Consider the following 23,085-nt stretch of genomic DNA (forward strand, 5'->3'; position numbering starts at 1 on the left):
GTGATCTGCCTTAGGGATAATTCAGACCTGCAATGAGAGGAAGATATGCCCAGAACAGTACTCAACTTAAGCCCAAACATTCCTTTAGCAGACTCGGCCTCCAGCCTGAGGCACCCAGCTCATAATGCAGCCCAATCAAGACATCAAACAGTTCCCTCCTTCGCTGAATCTATCTTCCTTCTGCGGCCATTTCAGAGAGATGTGTGTGTCATATGATGTGTGTGAGCACCTCTTTATATACTATTCATTGGGGTCAAGAGATGTGACTATTGGGTTTAATGAGCCGACATATAGGTGAGGCTGACCTTAATAATTTGCATGAGATAATTCAAAATTCAAAATCACACTTCCGCTTGTCCAAATGAGACAATCTTTATATTGATTTTGGTCCTCTCGAAGAGAGGAATTCAATGCTGCAATTATCTTCCTCAGAGGAGCTTTCCAACGTGGAATTTGGCCCTAGTTGCCAATTTTAACAATAAACCATGGAGAAGAAATCCAATGATAGGGAAGGCCCCCCTCAAGGTGATATACATTGACTCTAAAATGTGGGAAGATAAATTGAGATGAAAATGGTTTGTCTTCCAAGTTTCCAATGATTTGCCATGAGTGAAGACCTTGCACCCTCCAATGACAAAAAAATCAGTAATATACCTGATTTTCAGCTTTTTTCTATCACATAGGCGGTCTTCCTATATGATATCCCAACTCTCTATCCAGCTCTTGCACTGCAGCTCCCATGCATTCTTCCTTCTTTGTAGTGCTTCCTTCCCATTTTCATATCATAATTAGCTGTTATCCAGTTCAAACACTCTTTCTGTGTATGAAATCAATCTCTACTTATTTCCTCTAACTCAAGTGGGAATAGTGTCTAGACCCAATTCCACTAACAGAATTTTTAACAACACTCACGTAGACCAGAGAGAGAGAGAGAAGGGATTAGGATTTGGGGGTTTTGTGCCTAGGTCTCCATGTTAATACAAGCCTGATCACTTCACTGCTTGCTGCTAGAAGACACTCCCATGGGCACTAACAAGATAATTACATGATGTTCTAAGACACTTTATTCTAATTCCTAATAAATACCATGAGATAACCATTAGACTAAATTAACACAATCAACTAGAGTGATTTCAGCTTCTATTTTAATTTCCAGATTTAAATTGTTATACATAAAACAAAAGATACTCCAAAATTACAACTGAGAATAATTAGCTTAAATGAAAATAAGTGACCTAAAGCTTAGAAGAGTTCTATGATAATTTAAATAGAATTTTATGTTCTAACTGCTACCATAACATATCCTCTTAAAGTGAACATGTATGCTATATATGAGAACTTCCAATTTGAAGGTATTGTCTTTGGTCCTTTCACAAACACTACTGACCAAAAACCATTCTAAAGGCAACTCCAGTACAAGTTTCATATTTTTTCCATTTCAGATAGATCTGAAAATAGCTTCCCAATACACTTTGCTGTAATGCACTCATCATTCCAAGAAAACTTTCCATTGCGTACAAACATTGTACTAACTAAAATTTTGGCATACATATTACTGGAAAATCAATAGAAAATGGGATCCATCTTCATGAAATTCATTCTTGTTGGTTTGTGGTAGCATCAGATGTGCTCTAGCCATGAAAATTGGTAGAGAGGCTAAAGCACATGAGATCTCCAAGACCCAGAAATAGTTTGGGGAAATTCCACCCGGTTAGAGAAATATTAAAATAATTAATATTTTTAATGGAGTTCCTGAGTCTAAACTTAGGAAAATTAAAATATTAATGGGTATTAATATAAAATTGGGTGAGAAGGTTCTAAATGACATGGATCAAGCCAAATCTAATCTTAGTTGTTGATTAGAGACTTAATCTCGGCCGTTGAAGACTCGACCGGAAAAATATAAGAGGAGGCTTGAGGGTCAGTTGGAGATACACCAAGATTGATTAGTCAGTTCGATTTTCCAGAGTGGGGTTTGCTGAGAAAATTCGAACAAGTGATCTGAGTTGCAGCAAGGGGCAGTGAGTACATAGCAAAGAGGCAGAGATAGTGCCTGAGGGTCAGTGCAGTGACTGAAGAGGTTGATGCAGAGGCAACAGGAACCACGCAGAGGCAGCTAAAGACTGCGCAGAGGCTGAAGGGCCTGCATGGGTGACGCAGAGGGCCAGAGAGCTGATGCAAAGAGGCAGAAGGCTAACGCAGAGGGTTCTAGAGCTACGCAGAGGCTAGCAAGGTTGACGTAGAGCCTTGGAGAAGCGTCGAAAGGATTTTTGTGGGGCAGACTTGTTGAATATCTGTCTTCGAGAAGAGGTATTACTGTCTTGTAACAATCTCTATTGGGTGAGCCAGTTCGGCACCCTAGTTGTACTCAAGAAATCCGCTTAATAATAGAACCCTCAAAACTATTGCACCGCTTTTCCCGCATTGGGTTTTTCTGGGGAAGATTGTCCAAAAATAACAATGTCCCTTGTGTGTTTGTATAGTATTTCAGTTGCTAATCTGTATATGAGTTAAGGTTGCATTTGTGTTTATTTTCAGTATTTATATGAATAAATAACTTGTTAAGGAATAAACAAGTAAGTGAAATAAACCAGATAATGCAGTAGGGATTTCTAATGGGTAACATTTAGAAATTTCAACAATTCCTATTCTTAAACATCATGAACATCAATATAATAAAATTTGTGCTTCTAAGACAGAAGCAAGTCAAGATATTGATTGACTCCGAGCATTGCAACTATCAGCTACTAAAACAACTTACATGGTCAAATTATAAGGCCAGGTTTTCTTTGAAAGACCTCTCAAACAGTTGCTCGAGGCTCCCTTTGTTGCACAAACTACCATATTCTCTTTAGTTGAAGACAGGAAATAACAACAACGCCAAAGTCAGTTAACTACATGCAAAAAATGTCCAATGTTTGAAACTAATTAAGTCAAAAGTTCCTTTAAACTTGGAAATATAGCATATCGCTCCACCATTATAAATTTACATACCTACAAACCTTTAGACATAAGCACTAGAAAGATATTGGACAGAATGTTTGCATAAAGTTAACTTTCTTTAGATATGTTTGATAACTTCAACAGACAGTTTGTTAGGCTGTGATAAAAAAGATAAATTCAGGAAAGTTTATATTATTGAGTTGGGGTGGGTTATTTATATGATTATCAACAAATTCCTTAATCTAGTAAAAATCAAAACAAGTCAGGAAACAAGATCATTCTGACCTGGTTTTATGTCTCTGTGTGTGATGTTGCGATCATGGCATGCTTTGGTAGCCCATAGCTACATGAAAGCACAATAATACAAATGATTGAGATAAAGATTAACTTCAAATGAGTAAAATTTAAAGCACGATAATTGCAAAAGTAAGCATCCTAAAACTGTTTCTCATATAAAAGAAAAACATTCTCTCTTTCACAGCTAGGATAGCATAAATAGTTTCAGAAGACAGAAAGTAGATGAAAAACAACCTCTCTACAGACAACAAATTTTGGCCAGAATCCCTTTTAACATTGTCAATTGCTAGAGGATTCTATGAGAGACAAGAAACTTTTACATATATGTCTATCAAGGCCTTGTCTTTAGCTAATTTATTTAATCTGATCCTTGTTCAAAACCTCTTTGGAACTGCTGTATGGTTCTTATGTCAATAGTTTTCCCTCCAGAAATTCCATGACTTCTCCATAATTACCAATTACATGACTAATAGCGACACTTCAGTAGTTAACATTTGATGCACATAATTTGCCGAATAAGCCACTTCCTTGACCAGGCCCTTAATAGTATAATACTGAATGAAACTATAACATCACATTTCCTGCTACAGTCACATGTGAACATTTTGTATATAATAACATGTAAAGAATTATTACAGAAGATCAGTCTTGTGGCTGGTGCTCGTGTCTCGGATTGAACAAGAAACATGTCCTTATCTACCAAACACACTTCTAAAAATATGAGAAGCACAGAATGACAAATATAATGTCAACAGCCTTATCAGCATTCAAGAATTTTCAACCAGTGCCCATAGACATTGAATGCAAAACAGACAAATGCAAACAAAAGATGGTGGTTATGCAACAAGTTTGGCCTATCATGTGTCTTCTTGCTCAACGCATCAGCTGTGATTGCTGAACCAATTATTTGGCTTATGCACAGATATTTTAAACAATCTTGACAAGGCATATGCAGCACTTGACCAGATATTTTAGTGAATTTTATATTAAGACAGGTTTCATTTTTTGAAATATCTGTCTTTACATCAGTAAAGCAAGAAGAAGAAAGCAATAGACAATGAGCTTATATCCCCTTACTAAGCAGTACTAAAGCATAACTAAAATCAGAGGATGCTACTGCCTCTAAAGACAGCATATTTAATAGGTAAAAACCTTTGGCCAACAACTGCATATGTACCTCGTCCCTCCACAGGGCACAGAAAGCAAACAAAGAACTGACCTCATTATCAAAAATAAACCTACAACAGATCTTCCAAAGGGCCAACAGATCAGAGATCCTCACACAGTGCCAATTACCAATGAAAGAAAAGAAAACCAAAATTGTTGCAAACACCAAGAAGGGCTGTCCACCAATAAACCCTACCCTGGAAAAGAAATAAATACCGATCCTAGACATACTTGCAACAATTCTTAGCAAACTGACTACCCCAGAACATGTGCTTTACCATTTCTATGTTTGAATATGTTTAAAAAATAGTACATTGCCAAAGTTTTAAACCAAAACAAACAAATACAAATATCCATAAAGACTAAACATAGAAAATACCAGTTGCCAGATAAGGCTGCGCATGACTTCCTTTCCTTCTTCTGTCTGTCGCAACCAGTGCCACCAAGAAGATGGCTGTAGGATCTGAAAATTCTCTCTTGTCCATGACTTTTCTTTTTCATTATTTTGATGCCTATCATCTGCTGTGTAGATCAACTTTGACAAGGATTGACCTTCATTCTGAAACACAAGCCAAAACTCCTTTGCCTGAGTCTCAATAGATTCTATATACCGAGCTATGTGTTTCAATCCTTCTTCATCCTCAATGTTCTCTTCTTCCAGGACAGAGTCTAGAACTTGTTCTCCAAACGGGTCCAAATCTTCTCTGTGAAGTCTAAAAAATTGCTTTAATTTTGATAAAGACTTCCATTCGGAACTTCTAAGAGAAGTAGAAGCATTCAAAAAGATCTCCCCAAAATGTTTCTCACGAAGGCCACTCAAATAAGCATGATAGCCTCTTTCCACCTGTTAACATGGTAAACATAAATGAAAATTATTCACTCCCTTTGTATTTCAACCTGGGACCCGAACAAATTTTTAAAGTATACTGGCAGGAAGATATAGGGATACCAGACCATTCGAAGGCAGCACTACACAGCAAGTAAGGTTTCTTTATGCTATAGAGTGACATTGTTAAAGATTGCACTAACAATTGAGGCAGAAAAAATTGCAATCAAGAAATATTGTAGAACATAATAGACTGATATGAACCCAACAATGTCCTCAAGTCACCCAGAAAATTTAGTAAATCCTAGAGCACAATTTATGAGGCTTTAATCTCTACCATTAGAGGTACTAAGGTAGAGATTCTTATTACCGTGAATAGCATCTGGCAAAATAGAGGATGAAAAATATAATAATATCTATGCTATGGCAAATGAGAAACAGCATTCTCCTTAAAAAATTTATCAATATTGATTTCAATTTTCAACTATAATATTTAAAACAAGTCAATCAGATCTCAAACCAAGGCATCTGACAACCAATCCAAGATGAATATTAAAACTTACTAAATTCACATTCTAGGCGTTGGTAATTTGAAACTGCAGAATATTCCCGTCTACATATCTCACAAAGTGTTCACCTTTACTTTGTCGGCAGTGCTTTAGAACAGGTAAACCAAGATGAAAATTCCGAAACACATCAAAAAAATAGAGCAGTGTGGTCCCTATGACCCATGTGTAATGATCCTAAACAGGAATACAAGTGATAACAAGCAAATAATATATGCAGCAAATTACAGAAAAGTAATATTCAGCAAACACCCATATAGACGCTGCAAATGGAGAACTTCTGAGCCATTTTATATAATTTCTACAAGCCAAATAAAATCGATGATGGAATGGTGCACCTAGGTTTGTCTCAATGGACAAGCAGTACCAAATCCAGGTAGGAAAATCGCTGAGCTGAAGGCTGCCCAGCTGCTGCACCAATCTGCACTGCGCTGCCCAGAAAATTACTACTCTGCTGAAGTTTGAATGGTTGGATAGTGTACTAAATCTCCCCAGAAATTTATATGCTTTTAACTGCAGACTCCTTGGCCAAAACCCAAAAAAAGCCAGATGGGATTTTAACTGGTTTGGACTTCTGATTTTCAACCCCCTTGGAGCCTCACCTCAGCTATAGCTGCCAAATTCGACCTGCTGGAAACTGCTTGTAAATCCCCCTGAAAACTCCTCCAAAAGGCTGAGTTCACCCCTGATATCCAACCCCTAACTTCCCGGATCATCTCTTGGCCCAAATCAGCTGCTCCCAAGCACCACGAAAATCTATTGAGTGGCCTTTGCATTGTCCCTCAGCCCAGCAGTTCGAATTGTTGGAATGTTGGCTCAAGTCGCTGTAAAACCTAGTGAAAATGTTGGTCTAGTGCTGCTACCTCACCTCCCTGACTTCTCGACAAGCAATATGATCTCTGTTGGCCTCAATCTCCCTCTGCGTGTTTCCTGGCTGCCCAAAAATACGCACTCCTTGCTCTGCGTTGGCTGCTGGTGTATGTCACTACCCCGAAACTCCTAAAAACTCTTGTGGGACAGCCTCCATAGGGCAGGCATGGATGGTCCCCTGAAGTAGAGATTGGATCTACCGCTTGAGAGACACGTGGCTAAACAGCCAATAGACTCGCTAAACAGCAGAGTGAACAGATGTCTAGTTGTTTGCAAATGTCAAATATGGTGGCAAAATGAGGGTTGATCTCTCCTTATAACTCCTTGGGCCTCCTTAGCCTCATGTGTGCCCCACCATGCACCCATTCGATTTTCCCTCCAAGCACATTGAATGGATAATTCGAATTCCCATGTGGGTGGCCTCCACATTCCACTAGTTGCTAAATAAAGTCGATTTGGCCCCTAAGTCCCTGAGTCGAAAGTGTGGGGTCCTATTCATTAGTCAAAAATGTGAAAAATTGGGTAGCAACACCTTGTTACTAATGTTTTTGACAAGGGACATGACAGTCCTCCCCTCCCAAATGTTGTTTTCCCTCAAGCAACCTCAAAGTTGGGTGCTCCAATATGTGCTCACCTTCCCAAGTGGCATCCTCATCCGAAAAGTTCTTCCAGCGCACCAAGAACTCCCTAATGGTCCTGCTCCTCAATTTCCTCTCCCTGCTCTCCAAAATGGCCTTCGATTTTGACACCAAGTGACCCTCATCATCTAGTGGGGGTAGATTTGCTGATGCTGTCACCTGTTGTCCCAACACCCTCTTAAGGCATGAGACATGAAAAACATTGTGGATCCTACTCCCCGAAGGCAGCTCCAGCTCATAAGCTCCTCCTTCCCAACAATGCATCTGCACTGCATCCTCTTCTCATCATGTTGTAGCGTGCTACTGCTGACTACTACTGCACTGCAACATTATACCCATTTCGGCTACTGAAATGGATTCTTTATCATCCCCATCTTCTCCCTAAAATAATCAAACTTCGTTCTTCCAAGGGCCTTGGTAAGGATGTCTGCCACCTGTTCTCCTGTAGGAGTGTAACTCAACTATATGGCTCTTCGCTGGACATGGTCTTTGACAAAGTGACACCGAATATCAATATGTTTTGACTGATCATGAAACGCTGGATTCTCAAAGAGCTTGATGCAACTCTGATTATCACACATGATCCTAGTCGCCTCCATTTTTCTTCTGAATAGGTTCACAAGCAGTTTTCTAAGCCATATGGCCTTGCACGAAGTTGTGCTTGCAGCCATATATTCTGCCTCAGCTGAGCTCAAAGCCACAGATTTATGTTTCCTACTGCACCAGGAAGTCATTCCTGATCCAATGTTGAAACAGTACCCAGAGGTACTTTTCCAATCCACTGAACTTCTAGCCCAATCTGCATCAATAAATCCACTCAATCTGATATCCTTACTCCTGGTGTACAAGAGTCCATAATCGATTGTTCCCTGTAAATATCTAAGAACATGTTTGGCTGCTACCCAGTGCGCCCTCTTTGGTTCCACCATGAACTAACTGAAGGTGTTGACAGCATAACAAATGTTTGGTCTGGTATTGACCAAATACATCAAGGACACTATGAGTTGCCTGTATAAGATGGGATCAACATCCTTATCTTCTTATGCATCAATTTTCTTCTAGTTGGTAATCATTGGGGTAGCCATGGGTCTACAGTCCTCCATCTCGAATCTCTTCAGAATTTCTGTAGCATATCTCCCTTGCCCAAGGAAGATCTCCCCCTTTTGCTGCCAAACTTCCAACCCCAGGAAATTATGCATTTGGCCCAAATCCTTCATGTCAAATTCTGTGGCTAGATTCTTCTTGTAGTCCCTGATGAGACTAGATGATCCTATCAGGAAGAGATCATCCACATATAATACTAGGATTAGAGGCTCATTCTCTACAACCAGATAGTAGAGATTTGGATCTGCGCCACTCTTGACAAATCCCATCTTCTACAAGTAGCCATCAATTCACCATACCATGCTCTAGGTGCCTGTTTCAGCCCATACAAAGCTTTCTTCAATCTACATACATGAAACTTCTTATGTGTCTCAAAGCCTTCTGGTTGTTCAATGTATACCTCTTCTTCTATCACCCCGTTCAGAAATGCCATTTTGACATCCATGTGATGAATCTCCCATCCCATCTGTGCTGCAAGAGATGTCAGGGTTCTAATAGATGTATACCTGGCTACTGAGGCGAAGATCTCTTCGTAGTCAATTCCTTCCTTCTGAGCATACCCCTTAGCCACAAACCTGGCTTTGTATTTTTCCACACTGTCGTCTGCAGCGTATTTAATCTTGTAGATCCATCTCGAACCTACCATTGATCTGTCTTGAGGCCTTGGCACTACCTCCCAGAGATCGTTCACCATTATGGAGTTGTATTCCTCTACCATCGCATCCAGCCAAACCTGATGTTGAGCAACCTCTTGAAAACTGGTGGGCTCCCCATCCTGAGCTACTAATGCGTGATATTTATTTGGTTGTTTTCGCTCCCTCTTATTGTTCCTTGGTGCACTGATGCAATCCTCTGCATCTAACAGAATCTGACGAAGTTCCCTACTCGTTCTTCCTCTGCCAGCAGGTGCTTCTGTTAGCTCCTCTTCCTCCTGTGATTCTTCCTAATCCGAGGAAGAATTCTTTACTTCCATTGGTTGAAGAGGTTTGACCAACAGCTCCTCTTTTGATTGCTCCTCAGAAGGCATTTCTGGAGATTTTCTGAAAGCCCTATCCTCCATGAACTTCACATCTCATCGGATTGCTACCTTCCTGCTTCCTAGAAGATAGATTTTGTATGCCTTAGGATTATCTGCTATATCCCACTAGATATCCTTTCTCTGCAGTTTGATCCAGCTTCTTCCTCTTTTCCTCGGTTATGCGGCAATATGCTAAGCTCCCAAATATCCTGAAATGACTGACTTCAGGCATCATCCTTATGAAGACTTTCTCTGGAGTAATCTTGCCCAATGCCCGACGAAGAGTTCTATTTTGAACATAGACTGTCGTGTTGCATGCTTCTGCCCACAGGAATTTTGGCATATCCTGATCATACATCATGGCCCTGGTTGCTTCTACGATAGTCTTGTTCTTCCTTTCTGCTACTCCATTCTGCTCCAGATTGTAAGAAGTTTTCCACTAAGCACTCACTTCTGATGCCCTCCTTAACACAAAAATTAGTGAAGTGCTTATCGACATACTCTCCACCATTATCTGAGCGCAAAACTTTTATTTTCTTCCCAGTCAAATTCTCCACCAGAGCTTTGAACTCTTTGAATCGACAGAAAACCTCGTCCTTGGTTTTCAGAAAATAAATCAAAGTTTTCCTTGAGTGGTCATCAATGAAGGTTACAAAGTAATCGGCACCACTAAGAGCTTTAGTGGACATAGGTCCGCAGATATCTGAGTGTATCAATCATAGTACACTTTTGGCCCTGTTTTTACTTCTAGGAAATGTTGCTTTAGCATACTTTCCCAAAGCACATCCTCTGCGTACATCATCTCGTTCCGTACTAAGATCTGGAACTCCTATTACAGTGTTCCTGAGAATTCTTAGAGCCCCATGGTCCAAATGTCCCATTCTTTTGTGCCATAGTTTGTTCAAATCCTTGTCTCCATGACTACCTATTAGTGCCAATGGTGATTCTAGTTGTAGTCTGTACAACCTGTTACTTTTGATCCCGATCTGTGCTTTCGTTTTCCAACTCGGGTGTTTTGTTGATTTAGGGTAGCATCGGATGTGCTTTAGCCATAAAATTTGGTGGAGAGGTTATGGCACATGAGATCTCCAATACCCAGAAAGGGTTTGGGCAAATTCTAAACAGATCAAGAGATATTAAAATAATTAATATTTTTAATGGAGTCCCTAAGTCCAAACTTAGGGAAAATAAAATATTAATGTGTATTAATATGAATCTGTGTTAGAGTGGTCCAAAAGACATGGATCAAGCTAGATCTAATCTTAGTCGTTGATTAGGGACTTAATCTCGGCCGTTGAGATGTCAACAGGAAAAGTATAAGAGAAGGCTTGAGGGTTACTTGGAGAGCACACCAAATGATCAGTCATTCTATTCTATAGAATGGGGTTTGCTAAGAGAAATAGAATCAGTGATCGGGAGAGCAGCAAAGGGGCATTGAGTACAGAGAAACAAAGAAGCCAGAGATTGTGTCGGGAGAGCAACGCAGTAGCCAAGGAGGGTGACGCAGAGCCAGCAAGGGCTCACGCAGGGCCACGCGGAGGCAGCCAAGTGCTGCGCGGAGCACCAAAGGGGCCAGCGCAACTGACACAGAGGCTCCTAGAGCTGCCGCAGGGCCTCCTGGGGCTAATGCAGGCCTATAAAGGTTGACGTAGAGCCAGAGTGAGGTAGAGAAGGGCTGACGCAGTCCAGTTTGGGCAGACACAGGGGTTGCAGAGCAGTTTTGTGCTGAGGAGCTGCCGAAAGGTTTTTTCGGGGTTTCAGCCAGGAGATTTCTCTCAAACTGTGAGGTATAGCTGCTAAGGAAATTCTCTGTTGGGTAGGCCAGTTTCAACACCCAGATTGTACTCTGATATTGCTTAATAAGAAAACCCTAAGATAGCTGCACGGTTTTCCCGCATTGGGTTTTTCCGGGGACATTGGTCCAAAAATAACGGTGTCATGTGGTGTGTTTGTTCTTGTTTCTTTTAGTTGTTGATCTATAATATGTTGAGCATGCACTGGTGTTTATTTTCAATATTTACTTTGTAAATAACTTGTTAAAGAAAAATAACAAGTAGGTAGGAATAAATCAGAAAAAGTGCATGAAGGGTTTCTAAACTAAGTAAATTTAGAAACTTCAACATGGTATCAGAGCGTGATTGCAGATCACAAGAGGACTAAAAGACATAAGCTGAGCAGAGCAATAGTAGCAGAAAACAGTTGCCCTGAGGTGACAGAAGCTGTTTCTAGCAGCGCAGAAGTTAAGAAGTGTGACGTAGAGCCAGCCAGAGCCACGCAGAAGAAGTCGGGAGCTGCGCAAAGCCTCAGAGAGGCTAGCGTTGCTAACGCAGAGGGCCAGAGGGCTGACGCAGGGCATCCCAGGGCTGACGCAGACCCATCTAGGGTGACGCAGAGCCAGCGTGAGGCATAGAAGGGCTGATGCAGTTCACATAGAGGCAGTTGCTAGAGTCTAGAAGGCTGTAGAAATATTGCAGAGTGGAGTTGGTGAGGTACTGTAGTCAAAAAAGTACCTGACAGAGCAGGGACAAAGGAGTTGTTACCGAGGGTTTCTAGCCGAGGAACCTGGATCAGTCGTACAATTGCACAAGATGATCAGAGTATGGGGCATCTCAACAAGCGACAGAAGGATTTCCAGGAGGGAAATCAAAACTCAGAGGGAGTCCAGAAGAGAACTTCCAGACAGGAAGTAGAGACTCAAAGGAGTCGAACAGAGAATTTCCAGGAGGGAAGTAGAGGAGCGTCATGGCACTACACGGGGTAAGAGACCAGGATAGACTGGACGGAGCATCGAACTTCACAATTTGGAAGGCCAGAACCTTATTAATGCTTGACAGGAATCGTGTCAAGAACTTTGCCTTAAAGCTTATAGTTATGCCAGTCGTCCCCAATGATAACAACAAGTACGAAGAGGCGATGGTGAGGACCAAGTGCATTATCCTTGACGGGGTCAAGGATCATGTGGTACCACATATAGCCGAGAAGGAAACAGCAGCTGAGATATGGGAGGCTCTCAAGAACCTGTACCAGCATACTTCTGTGCAGAGAAGAATGTTGCTTGAGAACCAGATGAGTTCGTATCAAATGAAGAATGGTCAATCGATTGACACCTTCCTCGGAGGACTGAATGAGATCTGAAACCAGTTGATTGCTATAGAAGTGACACCTAATCAGGAGCTTATGGTGAGGACAGCGCTGAATGTTGTCTCAGAAGATTGGGAAGTGTTTGTCGAGAGTATCCTGGGCAAAGGGACTCTCCTACCTTGGGACGAGATGTGGGCAGCTCTTCGCCAAGTAGAGATCAGACGGCAGTCGAAGACAGGTAGCAGCAGCAAAGGGATCAAAGTTTAGCAGGAGGAAGAGGATGTGGCCCTAGCATCTGATGGAAAGCAGGAGAAGTGGAAGAAGAAAGATCTCTCCAAGATCAAGTGCTTCCACTGTGAGGAGATGGGTCATTATGCGACCCAGTACCCAAGGAAGAAGAGTAAGGGAGAGTCTTCCAAGACTAAGGCAGCGCCAGCACGAGCAGAGAAGGAAGTTTTGACAGACGATGACAGTGCTATGAGTACACACGCGCCACTTGAGAAGAAGTGGGGAGACATCAAGCTGTAGTCAGGGGGACTACAGGCGATGAGGGGCAGGATCCTTGAGGTACCCAGCCTCTTGGGTTAGACCTTGCTACGGGAGCCCCAACAAGGAGTAGCAGGACTGGCTGAGTCAAGTAGAGATGGATGCGGATGGAGCAGTAGAGAGAGCTACAGTGCAGGAGTCCCGAGACAGCACAAAGCTAGCAGGTTGCAGCAGTGTGAGAGGCACAGGAGTGTTGCACCAGTGCAGGAAGGCACAAAGAGGTGTGTAACAGTGCGAGATGCAAGGAGGTGTTACAACAACGCAGAGGTCAGAGAGGGAGCACTTGTCAACGACAGAGGGAGCTTCAGCATCAGAGGGTGTTTCTAGCCCAACAGGGAGGTCAGTTGGGAAATCAGTTAACTTACTTCTCAGTAACTGAGTTGCAGTGCAGCAGTGGGCAGCACGATGCAACATGATGAGAGAAGGTGCAGTGTAGATACAGTGCTGGGAGAAAGGACCAGCATCAACAAGGATGCAGAGGCAGTTGTCGTACAGATGCAGCGGTGGCAGTGGCAACACCATGGGCAGCAATACAGGAGGCAGCAGTGCAGAGAATGATGGGAAAGAAGGCTTAGCATCAGCACAGGTACCGATGCCATATGATCAGATTAATACTCAGTGAGGGGTATTGCTCAAGCACAGTCCTCGCTAAGAGGGAGTGTTGATTTGGGGTAGCATCAGATGTGCTCTAGCCACGAAATTTGGTGAAGAGGTTGGAGCACATGAGATCTCCAATACCCAGAAAGGGTTTGGACAGATTCTAAACAGATCAGGAGATATTAAAATAATTAATATTTTTAATGAAGTCCCTAAGTCTAAACTTAGGGAAAATAAAATATTAATGTGTATTAATATGAATCTGTGTTAGAGTGGTCCAAAAGACATGGATCAAGCCAGATCTAATCTTAGCCATTGATTAAGGACTTAATCTCGACCGTTGAGATGCTAACAGGAAAAGTATAAGAGGAGGCTTGAGGGTCACTTGGAGAGCACACTAGATGATCAGTCATTCTCTTCTCTAGAGCGGGGTTTGCTAAGAGAGATAGAATCAATGATCGGGAGAGCAGCAGAGGAGCATTGAATACAGAGAAATAGAGAAGGCAGACATTGTGCCAAGAGAGCGGCACAGCAACTAAGGAGGGTGACGCAAAGCCAACAAGGGCTCACGCAGGGCCACTCGGAGGCAGCCAAGTGCTGCACAGAGCACCAAAGGGGCCAGCACAACTGACGCAGAAGCTCCCAGAGCTGACACAGGGCCTCTTGGGGCTGAAACAGGCCTCGAAACGCTGATGTAGGGCCAGAGTAAAACAAAGAAGCGCTGATGCAGTCTAATTTGGGCAGACACTGGGGTTGCAAAGCAATTTTGTGCTGAGGAGCTGCCGAAAGTTTTTTCCAGGGTTTCAGATAGGAGATTTCTCTCAAACTGTGAGGTATAGCTGCTAAAGCAATTCTCTGTTGGGTAGGCCAATTTCGGCACCTAGATTGTACTCTGATATTGCTTAATGAGAAAACCCTCAGATAGCTGCACCGATTTTCCCGCATTGAGTTTTTCAGGGGACATTGGTCCAAAAATAACGGTGTCATGTGGTGTGTTTGTTCTTGTTTCTTTTTGTTGCTGATTTGTAATATGTTGAGCATGCACTGATGTTTATTTTCAGTATTTACTTTGTAAATAACTTGTTAAAGAAAAATAACAAGTAGGTAGGAATAAATCAAAAAAAGTGCATGAAGGGTTTCTAAACTAAGTAAATTTAGAAACTTCAACATGTTTGACGTATACTTTCTCCTTGATGAAGAAAACGTCATAGCCTTTGCCTTGAAGTTGTGACACGGAAAGTAAGTTCATCCCCAATCTTGGTACATGGAGCACATTGGTAGCACGAAACTGCTCTTCCGTTTCTGTTTGATAAACTATGGTACCCCTCCCTAATTGAGTACACTTTGCCTTGTTCCCAATGGTGATCTGAAAGTTCATCCTCTCCTCCTGATAATCTGAGAAACATTCTCGGATTCCCGTCATATGCCAAGAGGCTCCACTGTCTATATACCATACCTCTGATGATGCAGAGCTAGTCACACAAGCCACTTCTTCTTCCAGCCTGGAAGCCAACATAGAGAAATCGAAATTACTGTCTCTTGTGCAATTTTCTGAAAATTTGTGTGAGTCTCCTGACGTAGATGCCTCTGCATCATGGTCTCAACCCATAATTGATTTTCCCTTCGTGTCTCTAATTACTTGCTTTGATACCATGTGAAAATTCTATCACTGCAACAACTGATTTATTTTACCTACTTATTTTTCAATAAGTTATTTATGAAAACCCTTCAGTAAACATTAAAATAAATTTTGTCGCAAATATCACACCATAATACAGAAACACACATATGCACAAGAATCAACACATCAACACAGATATTTTGGACAATTGTCCCCGGAAAAACCCAATGTGGGAAATCGCTGTAGCAGAGGAGGATTTTATTACTCACCAATTCTTCAGTACAACTGGGTACCAAACTGGCTTACCCAACAGAGAAAGATTCTCCAGCACTTCTCTTAGTCTCAGCATCAAGCTTGCTGGCCTCTGCGTAGCTCCCAGACCCTCTACATCAGCTCCTGCCTCTCTGCGTTAGCAGTGGGCCTCTCTGCATCACCCACGCATGCCCTCCAGTACCTGCGCAGTTTGTTGCCTCTACGTCTGCCTGAGAGGCTCTGCATCTGCCTCTCCAACCTCTGCGCTAGTCTTCTGGTGCTCTTCCCGACTCTGTGTTCCGTACCCGCAACCTCTTGCTGCTCTCCAGACCACTAGTTTGAATTTCTCCGCTAACCCTGCTCCTGAAATCGAATTCACTGATCTCCCTCTATGTATTCTCCAACTCACCCTCAAGCCTCTTCTTATACTTTTCCTGTTGGTTCTTCAATGGCCGAGATTAAATCTCTAATCAACTGCTAAGGTTAGATTTGGCTTGATCCATGACTTTTGGAACCTTCTAACCCAGTTTTATATTAATACCCATTAATATTTTATTTTTCCTAAGCTTAGACTTAGGAACTCCATTAAAAATATTAATTATTTTAACATCTCCTAAATCGGTTAGAATCTTCCCAAACCATTTATGGGTCTTGAAATCTCATGTGCTTTAGCCTCTCCACCAATTTTCATATCTAGAGCACATCCGATGCTATCCCAAATCAAGATGTCACTACCCTGGAACTCCTAAAAACTCTTGTGGAACAGCCTCCCTAGGGCGGGCACAGATGGTCCCCCGACGTAGAGGTTGAATCTCTCGCTTGAGAGACTCGTGGCTAAACAGCCGGTAGACTCACTAAACAACAGAATGAACAGATGTGTAGTTGTTGAATTTAAGCTTCTGTGATCCATAACAAGTATTTGAGAAGATTTTTCGGCGGAAATCACATTATAATACTTTTGTCGACGCATTTCGAACGAACCAAATGTCAAAGATGATGGAAAAACGAGGGTTGATCTCTCCTTATAACTCCTTGGACCTCCTTAGCCTCATGTGGGCCCCTCCATCCACGCATCCTTCCCTCCAAGCACATCGAATGGCTAATTCGAACTCCCATGTGGGTGGCCCCCACATTCCACTAGCTGCTAAATAAAGATGATTTGGCCCCTAAGTCCCTAAGTCGAAAGTGTGGGGTCCTCTTTCTTAGTCAAAAATGTGCAAAATTGGGTAGCAGAACTCTATTACTAATGTTTTTGAGAAGGGACATGACACCATGACAAACTAAAAATCATGATATGTAACTGTCGGTGCTACTCATGGAGAAGCAGTCGCAAACTAAGGCCAATACATACAGGCCAAGATATATCATATAATCATCCCAGTCAAAAGACATGAACATGGCAGATGTTGAATGTAAGACAACCAATTACAAAAGATGGTCAATATGAAATGAAATATCTAAAAACTACAAGGAGCATGGAAGATCCATGTTATGAATAAATATATAGGAAATAATGTAAAATAATGTAAATGATAATAATCATAAATAATGTCTAGTTAATTAGTAATTAGGTTGAAGAGTCATTTCTAAATGAGACATGACTCTCCATGAAGAGACACCTGCTTGGTATATAAGCAAGCCTCTCACTCTCATTTGTATCATTCATATTCACACATTTAATATATAATATATCTATCCTCATGGATATCTTTATATTCCAAGTGTTCTGGAGTAATTAATCTGTAGAAGGAACTTTGTTCGCTTCATTTGATATCGGAGCCACGTTGGTTGATCACCAGGCCTTTGGCCATCAATTCGTCGTCGTCAAAATTCAAGCGTTTCGCTACAACTCTGAGGTTCTCCATTCAACCAGTTTCACTACAACTCGAAGGTTCTCCATTTATGATCTGAAAATGGGGCACTTAGGCTTCTTGTCTAAATTACAAAGACCTCTCCCACTTCCAAAGCTTAAATGTTCCCAAGTCTTATTGATTAACCAATGTGGAATTAATAATATGCTTGAAAATATAGTTTTATGTTGGTCTGTTTTAAATTGTTTATGTGCTTTAAATTGATTTGCTTCAGCTGATATATAAACACAAATAACAGTAAATAATGTAGCCATAAAACAAACACATAAGACAGCAATTTAATTAGGAGTTCACCCAAAACTCTCGGGCTACGTCTCCGTGAGCTCTAGTCAACTCAACTAGCCTCTCTGGGATTATGGCAAAGTCCTTTTTTTACAAGCTCTTGGCTCAACTCCATTGTTTTACACATAAACAATGGGTTTAGACACCATTTTATCCCTGGCTCTGAAGCTCTCGGCTTTCCGGCTCTAGGCTCTCGCTCTCGGCCTCTGCATGCCTCTGTGATTCGCTTGACCTCCAAGCGATCCTCGACAACCTTCCAGTGACCTTTTGCAGCTCTGCTTTCAGCTTTCTCTAATTGCTTATGCTAGTTTCTTCCTCCTGTGCTCTCACTTGTGCTCTCTAGCTCTTTTCAGGCATTTTCCCGGCTTTTTGGCTTCCCTAGTCGTTTCTCTACGATTCATTGTCCCTCTGCGGCTCTATCGCTTCACAATCCATCATTGCCTGTAAAAACACCTGTTGCAGCGTGGCATGATGATCAAGAGCGTTACAGAAAGAATTGGGGCCATTTCATAAGCAAAAACCCGAAAATGGAGAATATCCCATTACACAAGGAAGGCCTGCAAAATACAATATCAGGCGTGATTTCCGGACGTGAAATCCCATTCAATCGCCCCTAAATCCCTATCGGGTCCGCCATTAGGCATTATATCGCATCGCATTAATGTGTTGGGCAACATCCCTAATACACGGGAAAACCTTCAAAAACCCGACAAAATCCGTCCTATCGGACTTCAAAATATTATCACAATCGCCCTAAAATCACATCGGGTCCACCTTGGGTTGCTTTCACAATCCCCACCGTCGATCTGCTGGATCTTCGATCAACAGTCGATATCCAATTTCGGGTGGCTTAGGAGTAGGGAGGTTACTCGCCCAAAAAGGCGGTTTTCCTCTCTCCTCCGCCAGCCATGTGTCGACCAGTGTGTGGGCTCGAGCAGAGCCAGCCCAATACAGCGTTCCGCGTAAGGCCCGCCCGAAATCCCACCTTATTGGAACTCAAATTTTATATATCACATCTTTAATTCCCCTTCGGGTCCGACTGTATTTCTTTGGGGGCTTTTCCCTTTGTATTTCAGTTTTTATGCCGAAACACTCTTATACACGAGAAAGTCCCTTTTTCCGGAACTCAAATATTATGATGTCGGGTTTATAAAACCCATCGGGTCCAGCGATCGCATGTGCATGTACTATCGCCCCTTTTATCGCCGCGATACGACATTGCGATGCAATATATCGCAATCGCTCGTTGCATAGCCCCGGGGGTCCGTCCCTTGTCTTATGCCATCGCCGATGCCGATCCGCCGATCGGAAATCACAATGTCGCATCGGCCCGGGTCCTTCCCTCACGTTATATGCACCAGCGTGCCTCCGACCCAATATGTCGAGGATCTTCAATCGAGGGTGGCTTCCCCCCTCCACTTAAGTCCGCTTTTGGCCCTCCTCCAATGCGATTTCCCTTTATAAGGGTTTTTTAAATTTTTTCCCATTTTAGGGAATTTTGCCTCTTTTTCTAAAGAATAAAGGGCAACTTCTTTTGGTGATAGCTTCTGCATCCTAAGTCCATTTTTGCCCATTCAATTTGCAATGGATTCAGAGTGAAAAGATCTCTGCAATGGGGCTATTTCCAGGAACTTCCTTGGACTTTCATTTTCCTCTGTGAGGAACACTTAGACTTGGGAGTCTATCCAAAATCCATATTGGATCAATTTAGCCAGTTTCACCACAACTCGGAGGTTCTCCACTCAACCAGTTTCACTACTAGGCCTTTGGCCATTCAAAAAAAAAATATTGAATTCAAAAAAAAATTATTAAAAAATAATAATAAAAAATATATATAGTAAAAAAATATAATAATTATATCAAATATATATATATATATATGCAAAATAAAGTCATATTAAAAGAAAAAAAATAAAGCAAAAGTCGACCACTGTGATATACAGCCGCAGCCCGACTGATAAACAAACCGTCGTTAGCACCATCGAGCGGGCACTGCACTACTTCGCCACCAATGACCAGCCATCGCTGCTTGATCCAACACCACCTTTCCCTGTCGTCAAATCCCCACATAGCCATAGTGCGATCGTGCACATCTCCACCATTGTTGTCGCCGAAACTCCACTGCCATAGTTCCTTCCCACTGTCGCTCTGTTGATTCTCGCCATATCGACCATGCTTCCTCTGCCCCAGTCATCTGTTGTTTCAGTTCCTCCTGACCAGACTCCCAACCGAGCCACCGTCGCTCCATCTGAATCTTGTCCCCACTACAATTCATCTGAATTCCCCCATCTCCGTCTGCGCTACGAATGTTGTTCCTCCACCCCCTCTCAGCCCGACACTGTGTCCCTGATTCTGTCACATGTTCACCGTCGTTTTCATTCGTCATGTGTTCACCACCGTTTTCTTTCGGTCAAAGGTTGCGTCAGTCTCCACCAAGGATGTCATATTTGTAGGTTAAATTCGGTGATTAAATTATATAGATTAAGTTATATATAATTATTATATAAGTTATAATTATATTATATAGTTTATGCTTATATAATCAACTAATCATACCATTATATATATATATATATATATATATATATATATATATATATATATATTAAAGGAATTTCGAAGGGTGTTCAAGTCCAAAAAAAAAAAACCTTATTTCCAAGTAGGGTATCTTTTACAAAATATATATATATATATATATAAAGGTATAATCGAAGTATCCTTGAGGAATCATCAACGGAGGCAAATGGAGTCTAACTCGAAAATAAAGGAAAGAAGATTCTCTTATAAGGGTATTCCAATTGTAAATTTTAAATTATTTACATTAAAAGGGTGTATCCAAAGGAAAGAGATTAACATCGCCATTAATCCAAACATTGAAGATAATTACATTAATATTAATTTGGCAAATCAACTATTAATTTTAGAACCAAATATAGGCAAACGAGAAGGTCTTTTTGGCGAGAAAGCATACAAAATTAATGATTTACAAGTGACGATTAATCATTATGAGTACATATCTCAATTTTGTGTTGTAACTATGCTTGAAAAAGAGGTTGACATAATTTTATGTCGACCTTGGTTCAAGGAATTAGGTACATTCATTCAAAACACAGAAAACAAATTTTATGTTCCCTTACAAGAAGAAGATGGTCACATTCCAAGTCATGACAACAAAATTAAAATTGATAGTGCCTTCAGCGAAGGATCTTAAGGATATTTCGAAACTAATGTTTCAAGAGAATCTAGAAACAGTATCAAAGAAGCAGAAAGAGCTTGAAGAAGTCATATCCAACAAAAATAAGGAAAATTCATGTCTAAAGGAGCATAATCAGAAGCTACTTACACAAGTAAGAAAATGTAAAGCTAAGAAACACCAAATAGAACAAGAAAAGGAAATTTCTGAAAAGAAAATCGACAAAAATCTATCAGGAAAAGAAGAGGAAAGTTTATGCTTAAAGAACCTTAAACAAAGGTTATTAGAACAAATCAAGTGTTTAAAAATTGAGAAGCTTGAATACCAAAATAAAGTTGACTTAGAAAATGAGGAACTTTTACGTCTCAGAAACCATAATCGAAGTCTACTCACTCAAATTAAAAAACTTAAGGATGATAGGAAATCATTGGAAAATAAGTTCGAAGAACTTATCACAAAAGAAATGTCGAAGTCGTCAGTGCAAGTTGAAGGTAAAGGAACGAATACCGATCCAGTGAATATCATAATTCAAGAAGAATGCAAACTAGTTGAAGAAAAGACGCACTTAGATGTTGCAGTTCAGATGATAAACACCCCAAGTGAAGGTTCTGTAACCAACTCAACAACACCGTCACCTGAAGTAAATAAAAAAAAAAATCACACACTTAATAAGGGAAAATCAAACCCAAAAAGTTCCCTATCAACAACCGAATCATGAGAATAGACAACTCAACCATGCCATGTATCGGGACCATTCAAAACAGAAACAACAAACTGGTGTTCGAGAGAAGAGTGATGTAACCTCAATCCAGTCCTATGATGACAAGTCGTTACAAAATTCCAATGATCAGAATATTCCACAGAAGATTAATCTAGGATGGTTTGATCCCTTCTCAGTGTGACAATTTTGTTTGTCACTTAGAAGATCATATCAACTTGTATCGACGAAAATCACTGTTCCGAGACGAAAAGACATTCGAACCCGAAGAAGAGATCAAGCCTTTTTTATCGACAAACTTTGAGGACAAAGCTTTTTGAGGAGGAAGGCAATATTATGAATAAATATATAGGAAATAATGTAAATGATAATAATCATAAATAATAATTAGTTAATTAGTAATTAGGTTGAAGAGTCATGTCTAAATGAGACATGACTCTCCATGAAGAGACACATGTTTGGTATATAAGCAAGCCTCTCACTCTCATTTGTATCATTCATATTCACACATTTAATATATAATATTTGTATCCTCATGGATATCTTTATATTCCAAGTCTTCTAGAGTAATTAATCTGTAGAAGGAACTTTGTTCGCTTCAATCCACTTGCCGAGGAAAGAAGCATGGAAACACTGCATCTATGTCACATCATTTAGTTTTGACTTTGAATTCAGAAACAATCAAATTTAGCTTGAATTTGAAATTACCAATGAGACTCGGATAAGATTCACCATTTGGTTCATCCATATACATATTTCAAAATACAAGTCAGTCTGAAATTTTTACTTTTCTCCATTAAAAAAATGGTGTTAATAATTAAAGATGCCACTTTTTTCTAAATTGACCTTGAGATTTGTCTCAAGATTTGCCTTGAAATTTGAACTCGTCTTGACAATCACCTTTAAATTTTCCCTAATATTCACCTTTAAAAATTGCCTTTAAAATTTGACAAACCCCAATGAATTTCAAAATGCTTTGAGATTAAGTGAATTTCGAGCCTCACAATGAAATCTAGCAAACCTCGGGACTTAGCACTACATCACCATGACAAAAATGAAAAGCCACAATCAATACATCTGGATGGAGTTAAAAAGCACCAGTACCGGCACTTCCATTGTTACATGTTATTTTTCCCACAAAAATCAGAATTCTATAAGAAAAACGGCATCAATAGTGAATAAGATACCATATTACCCCCTAATGTATAGCATGCAAGACCTCAAGGGCCAAAGAGACATAATGATGGTGGGATATTTTAATGGGCATAGATGGCGAGCTAACTTCAACCATTGTGCCCAGATTGCAAAATGAATCCCAAAAATATCATACTCACAACCCTTCTTCAAGGGATCATCCCTCTAGCCTTTTAGAGTCTAGACTCTAGACATAGGTGATGCTCGGTGTGGGCACAAGAATGAGAAGCCTGAGAGTAGCCAATGTGATGGGGGATTTGAAGGGGATGGGGTTTTGATTGAAACAACAAAGACAAAAAAG

General features: G+C 40.9%; 1 protein-coding gene across 4 annotated transcripts in view; it reads right to left on the reverse strand.

The window, feature by feature from the left end:
- Positions 1-23,085, reverse strand: part of LOC149142747 (kinase superfamily protein) — a 402,879-nt gene that overhangs the window by 186,699 nt on the left and 193,095 nt on the right. For 3 of the 4 annotated variants that reach the window (XM_089447805.1, XM_089447806.1, XM_089447807.1), the window contains exons 11-13: positions 4,787-5,251; positions 3,229-3,286; positions 2,762-2,849 (exon numbers count right to left, since the gene is read on the reverse strand). In XM_089447805.1, the coding sequence (XP_089303931.1) occupies positions 2,762-2,849; positions 3,229-3,286; positions 4,787-5,251 (611 nt within the window). The remainder of the gene's footprint in view (positions 1-2,761; positions 2,850-3,228; positions 3,287-4,786; positions 5,252-23,085) is intronic. The other variant, XM_089447808.1, reaches the window with a different exon arrangement.

Source organism: Pinus tabuliformis, chromosome X (genome assembly GCF_031772625.1).
Source record: "Pinus tabuliformis cultivar Carrire ecotype Pingquan chromosome X, CPIR1, whole genome shotgun sequence".
Taxonomy (NCBI): domain Eukaryota; kingdom Viridiplantae; phylum Streptophyta; class Pinopsida; order Pinales; family Pinaceae; genus Pinus; species Pinus tabuliformis.